Source organism: Rhinopithecus bieti, unplaced genomic scaffold (genome assembly GCF_001698545.2).
Source record: "Rhinopithecus bieti isolate Rb0 unplaced genomic scaffold, ASM169854v2 scaffold_23303, whole genome shotgun sequence".
In the NCBI taxonomy this organism is placed as follows: Eukaryota; Metazoa; Chordata; class Mammalia; order Primates; family Cercopithecidae; genus Rhinopithecus; species Rhinopithecus bieti.
This window is the reverse complement of record NW_016810922.1, coordinates 973,463-989,003: the sequence shown is the minus strand read 5'-3', so window position 1 is coordinate 989,003 and position 15,541 is coordinate 973,463. Positions and strand designations below refer to the sequence as shown.

Genomic DNA, 15,541 nt, shown 5'->3' with positions numbered 1-15,541 from the left:
CCATGACTGTGCTAGGAAGTAAGTGTTGCAACTGTTCAGGTGTGCAGCACACCAATTCAATTTGTAATTTCTTATTTCAGGTGAACACATTTTTTAAGAATAGAGTGAATGATTTAATAAATTATATCCATTGAATAAGTGACCATATAATACACATACCATACTCAACAATCAGTTAAAATTAGTTATAAAAAAAGACATTGTAATCAGGCCTGTACACATTTTATTATACTCTGAATAACAAGCATGTAACAAAATTTTGAGCATGACAAGGAAGAAATATTTCAAATTCTGTTTCTTACAAAAGCATTAAGAACAATACACAAAGACTGTTCATAATATTTTACAGTCAGCTAAAAATAACAAGACATTCTAGGACTTTAGGAGTTTTCCTTTTCTTTCAACTAGAGCATTTATTTCCATTAGCTTTGCTACAATGAAAATTAACATATATGGACATACACATAGCAGTGAAATGGAAAATGAAGGCATACAACAAACATTCTGATTAATCAACAAGTATAAAATACAGGCTTTTAGTACTTCTGAACTTACATTTTCTTTGAATGTACAATGAAACTTTTGTGTAAAATGTTTTAATGTTAATTTTGACAGTTCCCAAAGTAATTAATACTCTTACACCACCATTAATCTAATTTTAGAATTTGACATGAATTAAGAAACACACTAATCTTATTCAGAGGTGCTATTCACAACACTGAACAAGAGGCAATCCACTGCCCTTTATCAAGGCAGAGACACTGTAGTAAATGAGTACTTCACCAATACTGTCTATCCCAGGTGAATATCAGCCCTGATCTTACTTCCAATGACCAGATACATGTTTTGGCTTATTTGTAGTAGCATGAGCTATGAGATATGAAACATGAAAGTCACATAGACATGAAATTAAACTCAAATCTCTACTGCATGGAGGCTGAATGTGAAATACTTCACAGTGACTAAAACTGACTGGCTAACAGGTAATGGTGGATTTTTATATTCAACTTTGATTAACATAAATGGACTTTATAAGAAACCCTTGAGATTTAATTAATGCTGCTAATCCAAGGGCTCCAAATGACTGAGGAGCCTTTAAAATCAGTATATGTGACTTTTTATATTTTTTTCATAAGAAAAAAAAATAAAAACACCGAGGTACTTAAGTTTCTTTTCAAGGGATTACTGTTGGTTATCTTCCTGAGATGCAAAAGACCACAGAAAAAGCACCATACCTAGGCTGCTGAATGAGGCATCAGACACTAATAGTTTGGTCCTTTCCTGAATGGATCTCTTCCAGCAATTACACTAAAACATAGTGATGGGTCACAGATGCCTGGGGGGCCTGGTTGCCCTTGGATTCCAGGTTTTCCATGATCTCCGTCTTTGCCAGGGAGACCTGGGTCTCCTGGAGGACCTTCTTTGCTTATTCCAGGAGGGCCCTCTGGACCTAAAATGGGACATTGGCAAGATGTAAACAGAGAACTTTAGCTTTTTATAGTGAAATAGCTGATTCAGCAAGAAACTTAAACTGAAAAGGAAAACCTCTTGAATATTTTATATATTTGCACTAATTATAAAGTAGAGGCATTTTCTTGATAATTCTACATGTCTTCTGCTTTGAAAAGAGGCATCCAAAAGTTATCGGTACTTCTTGAAAACTAGCTATATTAACATAGCAACCATGCTACTGATTAAAACATTTAGCTAACATTATAATATTCCATTTTGTGTACTGTCCAATCTTATTTCTTCGTTTCAGCCTATCTTTTACCAGTATTATTATAAATTGACAGGTGATATATAAGCCAAAGCTGAGTCATTTTTGTGCCATATTTACAACAAATAAATGACTGTTTCTATTATACATATTTTTAGTTTCCATATCTCAATGCATTATTCTTATTTTAGTATAATAGTCATCAATACACATAGGTATGAAAGCCCTAATTTGTCCAACATAGCCTGATTAGTTAAATTAGCATGCTCAAGGAAACAAAAGCTAGCTTAGGATACTGGCCTTTTAAAGTTGATTCAAAATAACAAAAACAAAATATTCAGATTTTGGGAAGGAGCACAGTGGTTTGGGCCTCTTATTACTCCTCTATTCCCTGCTACTACTAATAATAATCATCTATTTAGCACTTAACTGCAACTGTAAGTATTGTTCAAAGTATTTTACATAAACAAGTATTAAGTTATTTGATCAACTCCAAAGCCTCTTAATAACATCTAATCATAGCAAACATTTATTGAAAACATAACTGTGATTGTCCTGCATTGTTCTGAAAGCTACATATAGAAACTATTTAATCTCCCAATAATGTCATGATGGAGATAACATTATCATCATCATCTTACCAGTGAGGAAACTGAGACATGACAGAGTTAAATAGCACAGCTAGCAGAGATTACTTAACCACTTCAGCATTTCTCTGTTTCTCTGAGGGTCATAAAGACTAAACAGTGTTATACACCAGATAAGCAGGGGTGACAAACGATTCTAGAACTCTGCTAAGGAATAGATATTAAACTAAATGATAAGCAAGAGATAATATTGAAGAATTCATAAATTGAGGAGAATATATGAAAAATATTCTAGAAGTTGTACTTCAGTGTGTTAAATGTGAATCACTCAGAAAAGAAAACAGATGTCTTGGTTTCAATTTATTTCACATAGATCTATGATGACTTTTCTTAAAGCAAAATGAGCAGCAACACTTATGAGCAGGTGGCAATTCTCACCCGGGGGACCAGGAGGACCTTGTTCTCCAGGATGCCCAAACCCTTGGCTCCCTTTTTCCCCATTTCTTCCTGGTAGGCCTGCAGGGTGTCAAACATCTGAGTAAGTTTACTTAAAATCACTGCCTTCTAGATTGTTTCTTTCAAAGCTGTTAATATACACATGAAAGAAAATGTCTTTTAAAACCAGCTTGCCATCTATTTTTTCTTACTAATGGATAACAATTTTTGAAGCAATAATTTCTAAAATGATCAGTGGTTTAGTTGCAAGACTTAATGGGAATCAAATATTTAGAAAAGAAAATGGTTTGGAATTATTAGCCCTTTGTGTTAATCATAGTTTTTTAAAAATTACTTTATGAAACATCTAAATTGTTTATATACTATTAAACAAAAACGAAAGAATTATCAATCAACATTTCATATAAACTTTCAAAGGCAAGGAGAAATTGTGGGCTATTAGGAAGTTTTATTGCAAAACTTATTTTTTCCTATAATAGAAAAAAAATGAATAAGGTAACAGTGCAGAAAGTTACAAAGTCAAAACAAAGGAAATGGCATCCATGATTTTCCATTTAAAAACTTTTCTAGACTCAAGCAAAATTTCCCAGTACATTGGCAACATTTTCTAATTTGTAACTTCATGTGTTCATAAATTTGACTTCTCTATTTGAGAATATTGCATTAAAAAAAAAATAATTTATCTTTAATTCAGTTGGCAAATTATGTAAAGACGAGCATTTACGGATTTTTTTTAATCATGAAAACAAAGTTATTTCTTGACTATTAAATGGATATAGGATATGAATTTTTTAAAAAAATAACTTTTTAAAATTCATTTTCTTGTTCAAACTAACTGCATACCTTTTAATCCTCTGACACCTGGACGTCCAGGGACACCCATTAAACCAGGAACACCATCTCTTCCTGGCAAACCAGGTAATCCTCGGGGACCCTCTGGTCCTACAGGACCAGGTGGCCCAGGAATACCCGGGGAGCCATGTTGGGACTGGCAATGATCACAATTTCTAATTCTTCCACTCTGAAGTAAGACTGGTAGCTGGGCTTTTAAAAACAAAGAAACCCCATCCTTTATGTTTAAATGGTGAGTTGGTGTTAATTATATTTCTATTTTTTTTTTTCAGTTTACAGAGAAAACAACTATGAGCACTGAATATGTGCATATTTATTGGTCAATAATTTGACTTCTAGGAATGTGACTATGGAAATATTCATTGCTCTATGCAGTCATTTAATTACAGAAATTGCTTAAAATAGGGGAAAAGTAAAAGTGCCCCAAAAGAAATTGGTGGAATTATAGATATTCATATTGATGAACTAAATTATCAAAAAATATGTTACAAAAGAAAATTCTAATAATGACAAATAATAAATTTCTTTAATAAAAAGATTATAAAAGAGTATATATGATAAATCTTTATAAAATACTAGTTGAAGAAAAGTAGATGAGGCTTATAAATGTTATCTGTTTTATTCTTCACCTCACTTATATCCTCTACAATTTGGCCTAAGAATTTGTATTACTTTTGTAATTTGAAAAAAGTGATTAAAATGCTGTATTTGATACTTACCTCTTATTACATCCGTGCAAACTTGTCGAATAAATTGTTCTGAAAACTCTCTTCCCTACATCAAAGTATTAGGGGTTATGACATGCACATAAAGAACATGAGCAAAAATCAATGAAAATATAATAACTCTGGAAGAAGCAGAATACATACGGGCTTCCCATCCAAACCTGGGGGTCCCTGAGGACCTGGGTCCCCAGGTTGCCCCTTAGGACCTGCAGGCCCCATCAAGCCATCCACCCCAGATTCTCCTTTTGATCCACTGGCACCTCGGACACCAGGATCCCCCTTTTCACCTCTCTAAAAGCAAAAGAAATGTTTACAAGTTCTACTTAAATATTTCAGAAGATATAATTCCATCATGAAACTCCTTAAGGATGTGAATATGAATGTATACATATGTAAGCTACGTAAGGACTAGCTGGAAATATTGTCATTGACCAGAAGGGAAATTTCATATCATATAAAACTGTCATTTATCCATCCATCCAATCAGCCAGACCTACAAACATCCACTACTGATTGAGTATATTGCATAGGTAATATGCACACTGCCAGAGATATCACAATGGGCATAACACAGTTCTATTCACAAGGAGCTTGCATTTTAGTGAGTCCAACAGATACAGAAATGCACAATATTCTTTATTCAAAAATATGGAGAAAAAATTCAGCTCCAAGTCTGGCAGAAAAACCAGTAACACTGACAATTCACATTTCATATCAAATTCAGTATAAATGTACATATTCTGAAAACTGCTAATTGGGAACTTCCACTGAAGAAGATGAAAAACGTTTCGTTTTCTGGTTTTTACTCAAAAGCTAGATTTATATAGTATTGAAACCCAAGCAAAAAGGACTGAAGAACGAGAGCAACAGAGCATAATATATGAAGAAACATACCTCTCCTTTTGCGCCATCATGGCCTTGAATTCCCTTTGAAAATTAATAGGAAAAAAACTATAATAAATGTGCAAGCTACAGTACTGTAACATGGCATCCACATTTTACCACATACTTAATCAAATTTAAAATTTCAATTTGGAAAATATTGATAGCATTAGTGACAGAATTACACATAAAAGAGATGCTTTTTGCCTTTTAGAGAAGGCTAATGACTAGGAAATATGTAAACCGAATAATATAAAAATTTTAATTTGCTTAACTGTTTCCTTCTTAGATATGAATATTTTCAAATGCTGCACGTTGAACCACATGGGTAAGAATGGGATTCTACTGAATTTAAAATATATCACTATTTTAATAAAAATCAAAACTCAAATCAGATTAAATATTAGGTATATTTATTCTTGTATTCAGTATTAAGATAAATCATCTATTTTCCCAAGTTTATGTTCTCAAAACTAAATTTTGATTGGGTGCTATTGACAAAGGATGGGTTAAAACAAAGATACCATTAAAAGTGACTAGCAAGAGAGAAAACCCCCAGCTGTCCTGTGCTTAAACCATTCACTGCCAGTAATTAAGAGACCAGAGAAGCAATGTCATGTAAAAGATGGTATTTTTTCAAAGTGATATAAACACTGGGGAGCCCATGCATGAAGCCCATTCAACTATAATTACTAGCTACATCTGGATGGCTCCATTAAAGTCTTTCCCATTCCTCTTTTCCATATTTATTTCAGTGGTATATTATACAGGAAAAAATTCTCAGGAAAGGTATTAACATTTTCCATTTTTGCAATTCAATGTACACCTGTGCTCAAAAATCTCCTAATATTCACTCAGGTAAAAAGATAAAACTTTCATAACAGGTAGGTTTTCATTATTCAACTTTAAAATAAAAAATCAGTGTTCTGAAATTTAATATGAAATTTAATGTATAATGTTGCACACAATAAAGTCTGAGTTGGGGGTACATCTTTTGATTCATTTTCAGGCTCTTCAAATATGGCGTCCAAATTAGACAAAGGAAAGAATTAGATAAAACTCATAAAACACCGAAATATTTAGTTTTTTTTTTTTTAAACCTTTAGATATTTTTTTTTTTTTTTTCTTTTTTTTTTTTTTTATATACTTTTAAGTTCTAGGGTACATGTGCATAACGTGGCAGGTTTGTTACAATGTAACTACTTAATGCCATGTTGGTGTGCTGCACCCATCAACTGCGTCAGCACCTTCATCAATTCATCATTTATATCATGTAATATACTGCCCAATGCAGATCCCTCCCTCCTCCCTCCCTCCAATGATAGGCCCCAGTGTGGTGATGTTCCCCCTTCCAAGTCAGTGATCTCATTGTTCAGTTCCCACCTATGAGTGAGAACATGCGGTGTTTTGGTTTTACTTCTTGTGATAGTTTGCCTAAGAATGATGTTTCCACTTGCATCCCATGTCCCTAACAAAGGACACAAACTGCATCCTTTTTTATGGCTGCATAGTATTCCATGGTGTATATGTGCCACATTTTCTTAATCCAGTCTGTCACTGATGGAGCATTTGGTGTTGATTCCAAGTCTTTGCTATTGTGAATAGTGCTGCAAGAAACATACGTGTGCCATGTGTCTTTGTAGTAGAACAATTTATAATCTTTGGTATATACCCAGTTAAGTGGGATGGCTGGGTCATATGCATCTAGTTCTAGTCCTTGAGGAATTGTCATACTGTTTTCCATAATGTTAACTAGTTTACAATCCCACCAACAGTGTAAAAGTGTTCCTATTTCTCACATCCTCTCCAACACGCTGTTGATTTCCTGACTTCTTAATGATTGCCATTCTAACTGGTGTAGATGGAGTCTCCATTGTGGGTTTTGATTTGCATTTCTTCTGATGGCAAGTGGATGATGAGCATTTTTTCAATGTGTCTGTCTGGCTGTATGAATGTCTATTCCCTTTTGAGTAAATGCTGTTCATATCCTTTGCCCACTTTTTGATGTGGTTTTTGTTTTTTTCTTGTATATTTGTTGAGTTCTTTGTAGATTCTGGATATTAGCCCTTTGTCCAGATGAGTAGGTTGCAAAATTTTCTCCCATTCTGTAGGTTGGACTGTTCACTCTGATGGTAGTTTCTTTTTGCTGTGCAAAAGCATCTTTAGTTTAATTATGATCCCATTTGGTCAATTCCGGCTTTTGCTGCCATTTGCCTTTGTGTTTTGACATGGAAGTCCTCGCCCCATGCCTATGTCCCTGAATGGTACTCACCTAGATTCTTCTTCCTAGGGTTTTTATGTAATTAGGTCTAACATTTAAGTCTCTAACCATTCCTTGAATTAATCTCGTATAAGGGGTAAAGGAAAGGATCCAGTTTCAACTTTCTACTTATGGCTAGCAATTTTCCCAGCACCATTTTATTAAATAGGGATTCCTTTCCCCATTTCTTGTTTTCTCTCAGGTTTGTCAATATAAAGATCAAGAATGGCGTAGATGTGTGGATTATTCCTTGAGGACTCTGTTCTGTTCCATTGGTCTATATCTCAGTGTTTTGGTACCAGTACCATGCTGTTTTGGTTACTGTAGCACTTGTAGTATAGTTTGGAAGTCAGGTAGCGGCACGCTCCAGCTTTGTCTTTTGACTTAGGATTGTCCTTGCAATGCGGGCTTTTTTTGGTTTCCCATAATGAACTTTAAAAGCAGTTTTTTCCAATTACTGCTAAGAAACTCATTGGTAGCTTGAATGGGATGGCAATTGAATCTAATAAATAACCTTGGGCAGTATGGCCATTTTTCATGATATTGAATTCTTCCTATCCATGAGCATGGTAATGTTCCTTCCATTTTGTTTGTGTCCTCTTTGATTTCACCTGAGCATGGTTTGCTAGTTTCTCCTTGAAGAGGTCCTTTACATCACTTTTAAGGTTGGATTCCTAGGTATTTTATTCTCTTTGAAGCAATTGTGAATGAAATTCATTCCTGATGTTGGCTCTCTGCTTGTCTGTTACTGGTGTATAACATGCTTGCTGATTTTTTGCACATAATTTTGTATCCTGAGACTTTGCTGAAGTTGCTTATCAGCTTAAGGAGATTTTTGGGCTGAGACAATGGGGTTTTCTAAATATACAATCATGTCATACCCTGCACACAGGGACTAATTTGACTTCTTCTTTTCACTAACTGAGAATACCTTGATTCTTTCTCTTGCCTGATTGCCGTACCAATAACTTCCAAGACGAATGTTGAATAGGAGGTGTGAGAGAGGGCATCCCCTGTCTTGTGCCAGTTTTCAAAGGAATTTTTCCACGTTTTTGCCCATTTCAGAATGATATCTAGCCTGTGGGTTTTGTCATAATAGCTCTTAATTATTTTTGAGGTTACGTTTCCATCAATACCGAATTTATTTGAGCGTTTTTAGCCATGAAGGGCTGTTGAAATTTTGTCCAAAAGCCTTTTCTGCATCTATTGAGGAATAATCATGTGGTTCTTGGTCTTTGGTTCTGTTTTATATGCCTGGATTACGTTTATTGATTTGCGAATGTTGAACCAATAATTTAGTTTTGTATACGAATCTTTTAGTAAGTAAAACGAACTTTGTATGGCCATACTTGAATTTTGTTTCTGAAGAAATGAAGGAGTGATCCTTACAAGATGCAATCCAACAACTAGTCCCAACATAAGAAGGGAGACGAAATAGTTAAGTTCTCAATATGGGAATTGAATTACAGCTAAAACTAAAAACAGCTGTCACCTGAGAACTCATTAAGACAATTCTGTGAGAGAAATATCCACTTTGATTCCATTCACAAAACGAGGGCCAAAAAAAACTATGTGCTGTGCTTGGTAGAGTGACAGGTAATTAAGACTGTGTTTACATGAAGAGTGTGGGATGACTCTTCAGCCGCTGAAAAGCAACAGCTGCTCTGGCCCTGGGTACTCCATGTAGGTTAAGCTCCTGGTGGTGAGAAATGTGGCTTCCAATCAATCGAGGGCAGAAGCTTTCTAGGGAACCCAAATCCTGCCTTAGGAGAGCAGACACACTCTTTTCCTTGAGAAGTGAAAAAGTTAGTGAAACCTTAGAGAAAGAGTGATCCATACGCCAGTGAGCTAGCTAAGTTGTGAGTTCAAATTCTAAAGGAAATATCCTTCTTTTCTGAGAGTTATTGTGAGTAACCTTTTTTGATAAAAGGTCTGGGCTGTGGAGGTTAAATGGATGAAGGGGCGAAGGTCCTACGGGAACAGCGGTTTATAGATATTTTGTGATTAACTTAAGGAAACTCAAAGAGTTTATCTGTGTTGCCAGGTTGGGGAATAGGGATGGAGTTGTTTGTGTCATCAGGTGGGTCTGAGTCAAGTGGAGGATCAAGAAAACGGAAAGATATTTTATTGAACATAATTGTACTGAGGCAATTCCAATCATTCCTCCTCTTGGTTACTTTTGCTTTTACTTTTATTGTTAGCTTCTAAATTCTCAATTCTTCTTAATACCTGGCACTCACCTTCCATCCCATATTGCAGATAACCTTGGGGCCCTATGCTTACACTCTTCCCAATGGTCTCTCAGATTCCTCCAACTAAGGGACACAGAGACCCCTGTCCTTGGAGACATCACCACCCAGTTTTATCCCACTATCTCCAGAGTTGGTATAATTGCAGAATCTTTCTCCCACTCACCCTCAGAGAAAGAGGTTCACCCCATTGGGAGGACTCACATATCCAGCTTGCCCTTTCAGACCTGACGAAGTTGGAACCATGTCCAGCATTCTGCAGCTACAAGCAACACAGCAGCAAACATACTACCTAAGGACCAATCTCCTTTATGCCTTTGTCCATCCACTTTGGCTCTGACTGAACTTACAGTCACATGGCAATCTCACTGAAATACCACCTAACGAGAAGGGTTTAGTCAAGAGACAAGCAAAGCCATCTTACTGTGTGTGTCTGTTCTACAACACTGTCTCTCAGGATAGCATTTTAATATATCTCCAGAGCAGTAAATTGTCTCTCTGAACAAACTAAAGGGAAAAAAGTACATTTATCCACTACATGTGGCCCCAACTGATTTTCAAGAAGAAAAGCAAGACAAACCAGCAGGTATGAACAAGCTGTCATCGTGTGACTGGCTCTCTCTGGCCAATAACTACCCCTAAGAAATGGGTGGAATTTTCTACCTTCAGTTGTTTGCTAAGATACATTAAAAAACAAAATTCAGAGCCACCAATGCTATCATTATGAGAAAGTGAAAATATAAAACAAATAATTAAAGAAACTCATTATCGCCACACTACCTACACGTTCAACCTTCTACGCTTAGAATGTATGTTGTACTTATCCTTCTCCCCACCCATTTTTATTTGCAAGTAATCCTCTCTCAACATTGTCCAGTTATGTGACTTGTTATTTCATTTTTTATCAGAAGAAAACCAAAAAATACCTGTTGCCCTGGAATTCCCTGTCTTCCATTATCTCCCTTTTGACCCTTTAAAATAAATAAACATTATTGATTCGTTTGCACACTTATGATGCAATCATATATACAATACAAACTATGTATTACCTTGAGTTCCAGAAGAAATGTAACAAAAGCAGTGATACAAATATATAAATTACATGAGAGATGGGAAAGTCAGTCACTCAGAGAAAAAGAAGAAAAGTCATCCTAATCTTATAGTTAAAATGGACAGAGATAAGGAACAAATTACTGATTTGGGTGAAACATGTAAATAATTCTAGACAATAAGGATGTTCTTCTAAGTCCATATTAACAGTGGGAAAATAGTTTAAAAATTCAATGGATATGGACATTTTATTAATTTCAGTGGCAATTATGTTCATTGTTGACTATGGACATGTGAGGACAAGAAGACCTGTTGAAAATTTTATTTTTAAAAATTAAAATATACTGTCACATTTTAGTAAATAAGTCATTTAAATGAAGAGCTTTAAGTCAGTATAAATAAGAGAACAGAAAACTTAATAAAGGTATAAACACATTTATCTGTTCAATAAATATTTTTGGGTATCTACCATTCATGGGACATTGTGCTAGACTCTGAAGCACTACTTCATCCTTACATTTATTGCACAAATTAATTAGCAGTTTCTAGGAAGATATATATCTAGATAAGGTAATCGATGAAAGATCTAGTGACTACAATTTTACATCACCCTTGCCTAGTAATGAATTCATCAATTTACATAAGTGAATTCCTAATATTTATTAAGCAGCACCTATTTCCTGGCACTTAGGGACTGAAACAAAGATATCACTGTAGACTTCAAGTCACTTACTGTGTGGTAAGAGAGATAAATCTAGAATGATGAAAATACTGCTGATAAGTCTACAATGTATAAACATCTGGGTTGGATATTATTGGAACTTAGGAAGGGGCATCTGACAGAAAGAGTAGGGAATGTGACTCACCCTTTGTGCAGCCTTGAGGGATGAGTAAGAGGTAGCCAATTGGAGAAAGGATAGGAGGGTGTATCAGGGAGAGAAGACACAGGTGAAAGGCAGGTAGTTTCTTTTGGCTAAAGCAGCAGAGCAGGATTGGATAAGAATGGGTGGAGTGGCAAGAGAAAACACTAAAGAAGATTCAGTCAGCCCAGAAGGCACTTGATGGGACAGGCTTTATCTTAACATGTGTGGGGCACCATTAAAGGATTGCTAAGCAGATACATAGCTTAGCTATTTTATGCATATAAAAGTGTGGAAGAAGGAAGTAGACTGGACTCAAGGAGACCAGTCAGGAAGATACCACAGTAGCCCAGGACCCCTGACAAGAAATAACTAGTACAGTTGGGAAAGGTAGAAGATGTCAAGTTCAAGAGATATTCAGCATTGATTATCATGACAGGAAATCTGTGAGTACGAAGTGGTTTATGGGGAAAGATGACAAGTTCGGTTTTGGACATATTGAACCTGAGGTACCCATGAGTCATCTAAATGCAGTACCAAGAAGGAAATTAGAATATATGGGTCTAGAGCTCACAGACACTTCCTTAACATTTACCTCACTCCCAACTTCAATATTAACTTAAAGGAAGCCTATTATCATAGTACTTGAAGATCTTCAATAAAAATTGTCTGAAAAACAACTGAATTTTGTCATACCACTCTAAAACATCTTATGTATGTTATGAAGAATAAGTTCATTAACATGAACTGTTATAACCAGGGATATAGCAAATTTTGCCTATGACTATTTCAATCTGAAATTTTCTCTTACAATTCCAGAAATTCTAGAGCATTCAGAATTCTACATTTGTGAAAATGTTCAGAGTATTTTTCTTTGTATTTTCAGCTTATTCTGCATAGCAAAGCTCAGACACTATAACTGAGACTTACAAACTTAAAAACATCATTAAAATACTGTGAACACTTGATTGGTAATTTATGGTTGGAAAAGTTTTATATTTCTAAAACTTAAAAAGTTGAAAGACCATCGGATATAATTTATTCCAGATAACTATTTCATTGACTCAGTTAGTGGCATCCTATTCAAGGGTCAGTCTTCAGTGAATGAAAAAACCCATTCCATAGACACTTTAATTGAGGTGAAACTACCCTTGTCTCCTGAGGTAGTAACATAGTTCTCCTCTTTGCCTTTGCTGCTAAGACACCCAAAACTAAATGTCTCTAAATCACCCTAGATTTCCCTAGCCTGTTATAATTTTCTGGTTTAATTTTTCCTTTCACATGTTGATTTGAATATGTTTTATATTTAGGGTTAAAGGTTTTTTATCAAATTTTTGCCATAAAACAATTTCAAATCATTTTTGGAAACATTGTGTGTGTGTGTGTGTGTGTGTGTATACATATATGTGTGTGTATGTGGTATATATATGTATATATGTACATAAATACATATTAGAAGTATATAATAAAATCTATGTTTTTATTTTGTTGAATCATTTTGTTTCTAAGTTTTCTACAACAGAAAAGTGGTGAGGAATTTTAAAGTCAGATCTGGTCTTGTCTGAGAAGCTCAATAGCAAAAGGAGAAAATAGGATTCAACAACTTTATGTTAATGTTGAAACAAAGGAATTTAAAAGTAAAATAAGAATTTTTTAAAAGCTCTGATTTTATTGCTTAGCCTACTAAAAAAAAGCAAACAACATACCTGAATACCTTTTCACCTTGATTTCCTTTGTCCCCTACAAAAGGCAGTTTGATCTGTATCATAATCTAGTATATTCTGTACAGTTTCAAATAAACATATATTTTCTCTGCTGAAGAAAACAACATCTCATGCAAATTCCACAAGCGCCTGTATACACAGAAGCTGACTCCTAAGACAATATTTGGGAAGAGAGAAGAACCACATTATGTCAAAATTATATTGTAAAAGAACACTTTTGTATGCTCCTACATTTGAAAGAAAATTCACCACAATCTTTAATTTCCCAGAAAGGAGAAAACTTCTACATGGTTCACAGTTTTAGATTAGACAAACTAACAAGAGAGGACTTATTTTGACAAATGTTGTTTTATGAAATCAAACTGAAAATCTTCCATTAAGCTATTAGTAACCATAAGTTTATAGGAAACAATGACAAAGTAAAGCATAATATTTAAGTGATATTTTAGAAAACATATATTTCAAAAGTGAGCTTTTGGAAGAAAATTATATTCCATAAAAATAAGTTTTGTAGATTATCAGCTAGAAGGGTAATTAGAAACCAACTTATACAATGCCCTTGTTTTTATAGATAATGAAACAGCCAGTTAAGCACCTGCCCAAAGTTAAACTTGGACACGGTTTCTGAATTTCCTTTCTATTAATACCTCACCATGCTATCTAGAGTACAGTTTTGCATTTTCAACAAAAAAAACACAGATTTTCTTTTAAATGACAAGTTTTGAACAAGAAAATTCTCTTCATCCCAAACACATATTCATAGTAGATTTACTTAACATTTACTAAGAGTCACTTGATTGCTGCTCTGTGGGGACATTTCTGTCTCAGCTAGTGCTGCCTACCTATTATCAGAACAAAAAGGCCAAGGATCATACTGTGTATGATCTAGGCACCCTGTAGACAACACATGAGGGACAGAAAATAAGATGTTGAAAAATAAATAGCAGGGGACATGAAGATGGATATGGAGTTTGTGTCTTTTCCAGAATAAAAACCAATAGATTTACTTTTAACCTGAAATGTTTGTATTTGTGGTAGCTTGGATTTCTTAGGCACACAGGCATCAATTGTTGCTTAAAACCTCCAAACAAATAAAAGCATTTATTATTTATATACATACAAGTCAAGGTTCCCTTACTTGACCAAAATGAGAGAGAACCTAGTTTTGCTGTCTTTCCTCGCCAAAATACTTTAAATTAGTATATTTGACTTGTATTTCTAAACTCCTTAAATTAATTTTAAATAAACTTCTATGTAACATAATTGTTTCATAGACAGGAACTTCATGGTCAAACATTTTGGGCATAAGTTTTATCCTTCCAGAATTTGATCCAGTTTTGGCAAGAGGGGTATTCATATTTTGATAGGAATGCCTGACATTGGATAATTTTCCTCAAAAAATTCTTAGCTCACCTGGATTGTGAAAAAACCTGAATTTACAGGATATCACTTAATTGTACATTCATATTTTCTGATCTGCATCCATTCTCTAAGGTCTTCATCTAGGAGACAATACCCATGCAGGTATATAAAAGATGCCACAGTTATTAGCGTGGGGCTGAACACATTATATATACATGGAATATATAGGGTACCTTATTAAAAATATATTAATAACAAGTCTTACTTCAAGAATTTCACAAAAGAAAAACTTGTATGCAAGTAACTGGCTAAAAGTGAACTGTAAATCTTAACCAATGCATACCTTTTTACCTTGAATCCCAGGTAAACCCATGTATCCTGGTTCTCCTGGGGAACCCACTGCTCCTGGTTCTCCCTACATAACACAGAAATTCCACAAAGGTCACAGATCTACTGCTTATGGAAAAATACCACTGTTTTTAACTCTACATAGCTCAATTTTAAAATGAATGTAAAAAAAATTATTGACAGTTATTACTACATAAATAGTAAAGAATAAAATGTTTACTAGAATCCCAGTAAAATTTCTTGTATTTTCTCCGTCTTTTCCAGGTGAAAATTCTCACAGCATTTCATATTTTAAAATTCTGTAAATATTGTTATTTTTTTATCATACTTTATAATTTCAATAATAAACTAAATTAAAAAGTTGTAAAAATAGTAAACACAAGTATCTTTTTTGTTTACCTATTTACTAACACTTTTTCTCCTTGAAACTGCTTTTTCTCAAATTGCTACTTTTAAAAAAGTTTAT

General features: G+C 34.5%; 1 protein-coding gene across 2 annotated transcripts in view; it reads right to left on the bottom strand.

Annotated features, from left to right (window-relative positions):
• Positions 1 to 206: 206 nt before the first annotated feature.
• COL21A1 (collagen type XXI alpha 1 chain) overlaps positions 207 to 15,541 on the bottom strand; it is a 203,160-nt gene continuing 187,825 nt past the window's right edge. The window contains exons 22-30 of one of the 2 annotated variants that reach the window (XM_017893237.1): positions 15,061 to 15,142; positions 13,344 to 13,381; positions 10,658 to 10,702; positions 5,235 to 5,267; positions 4,485 to 4,631; positions 4,335 to 4,389; positions 3,607 to 3,807; positions 2,746 to 2,823; positions 207 to 1,450 (exon numbers count right to left, since the gene is read on the bottom strand). In XM_017893237.1, coding sequence (XP_017748726.1) covers positions 1,263 to 1,450; positions 2,746 to 2,823; positions 3,607 to 3,807; positions 4,335 to 4,389; positions 4,485 to 4,631; positions 5,235 to 5,267; positions 10,658 to 10,702; positions 13,344 to 13,381; positions 15,061 to 15,142 — 867 coding nt within the window. In that variant the 3' untranslated portion in view covers positions 207 to 1,262. The remainder of the gene's footprint in view (positions 1,451 to 2,745; positions 2,824 to 3,606; positions 3,808 to 4,334; positions 4,390 to 4,484; positions 4,632 to 5,234; positions 5,268 to 10,657; positions 10,703 to 13,343; positions 13,382 to 15,060; positions 15,143 to 15,541) is intronic. The other variant, XM_017893238.1, reaches the window with a different exon arrangement.